This window comes from Cyprinodon variegatus, unplaced genomic scaffold (assembly GCF_000732505.1).
Source record: "Cyprinodon variegatus isolate N-32 unplaced genomic scaffold, C_variegatus-1.0 Scaffold1760, whole genome shotgun sequence".
Classification (NCBI taxonomy): domain Eukaryota; kingdom Metazoa; phylum Chordata; class Actinopteri; order Cyprinodontiformes; family Cyprinodontidae; genus Cyprinodon; species Cyprinodon variegatus.
In genome coordinates this window covers 47,823-48,734 of record NW_015152213.1, presented here as the reverse complement: position 1 = coordinate 48,734, position 912 = coordinate 47,823, and the positions used below count along the sequence as shown (strand labels likewise).

The following is a 912-nucleotide window of genomic DNA, read 5'->3' as shown; positions in this document are numbered from 1 at the left end:
GTCTGGAAAACGTTGAAGACCCCTGGTTAAAGGGGCTTTTTAAATTTTCAATAAGCAAGTTTTACTCAAAGCAACTGTTCAAATTGTGTCTGTAGCTTTTATTTGATGCTCTTATCATCTTTGCTGCTGTTCCAGTAAAACCAGTGGAGTTGATGGGAGACCCCTGGACGGCGTCCCCAGCGTGAGGATGGAGCAGGACACAGAGTTTGAGTCGCACAGCCGCACCATTAGATGCACCGAGGTGAGTTCTTTGTTCCCGTTTCTGAAGCAGACAGGCTCCGCCTCCTGCTCTGCGTCTGTGTGACGGCGGCCGATCTCTGCAGGTGTTCTACCAGCTGAAGTCTCCTGACTGCAGCCTGGCGGCGGTGCTGTCGTCCTGCAGCGGCTTTCAGAAGGAGATCGCCTTGGCAACATGCAGCGCTCTGGCTCCTCACCTCTCGGTTCTTACCTCAAGTGGGATCAACTCGCTGTGGCTTCGCGTCTCCACCCAGGCTGACATGGTAAAAACTAAAACAGAGCTCAGCTAGTTTGCTGTGAACATTTCAGCCTGTGACCCCATGAAAATACACAGAGGTACCTCTCTCTGTATTTATTTAGACACCAATATTGAACACAACAGAATCAGAAATAAATATGGATCCAGGCTCAGAATGAGCTCCTTGATATGTGCTTTAGAATGGCTTAGTCTCCATTCAAACCCAGGTTTAAAGCCTTGCAGGGCAGCATAAAGCCCACTGCCAACATTAAGACAGGAAAAAGAAAGCAAAACAAACAATCAATTCGGTTCAAATATGTGAATAAGGTCTATATAAAAAAATGGAGCGATTGTTGTTCTCTGCTTAAAAAAACTCTTTAGATTTTAAAATTGATTTTTTTTTTATTTGAAAAGTCAATGTATAAACATGGATGCAT

The 912-nt window shown here is 45.0% G+C and overlaps 1 protein-coding gene across 1 annotated transcript in view; it reads left to right on the top strand.

Annotated features, from left to right (window-relative positions):
• Window positions 1-912, top strand: part of LOC107104482 (zinc finger FYVE domain-containing protein 16-like) — a 42,980-nt gene that overhangs the window by 38,193 nt on the left and 3,875 nt on the right. Inside the window, exons 14-15 of the mRNA XM_015404480.1 lie at window positions 136-241; window positions 324-500. Coding sequence (XP_015259966.1) covers window positions 136-241; window positions 324-500 — 283 coding nt within the window. The remainder of the gene's footprint in view (window positions 1-135; window positions 242-323; window positions 501-912) is intronic.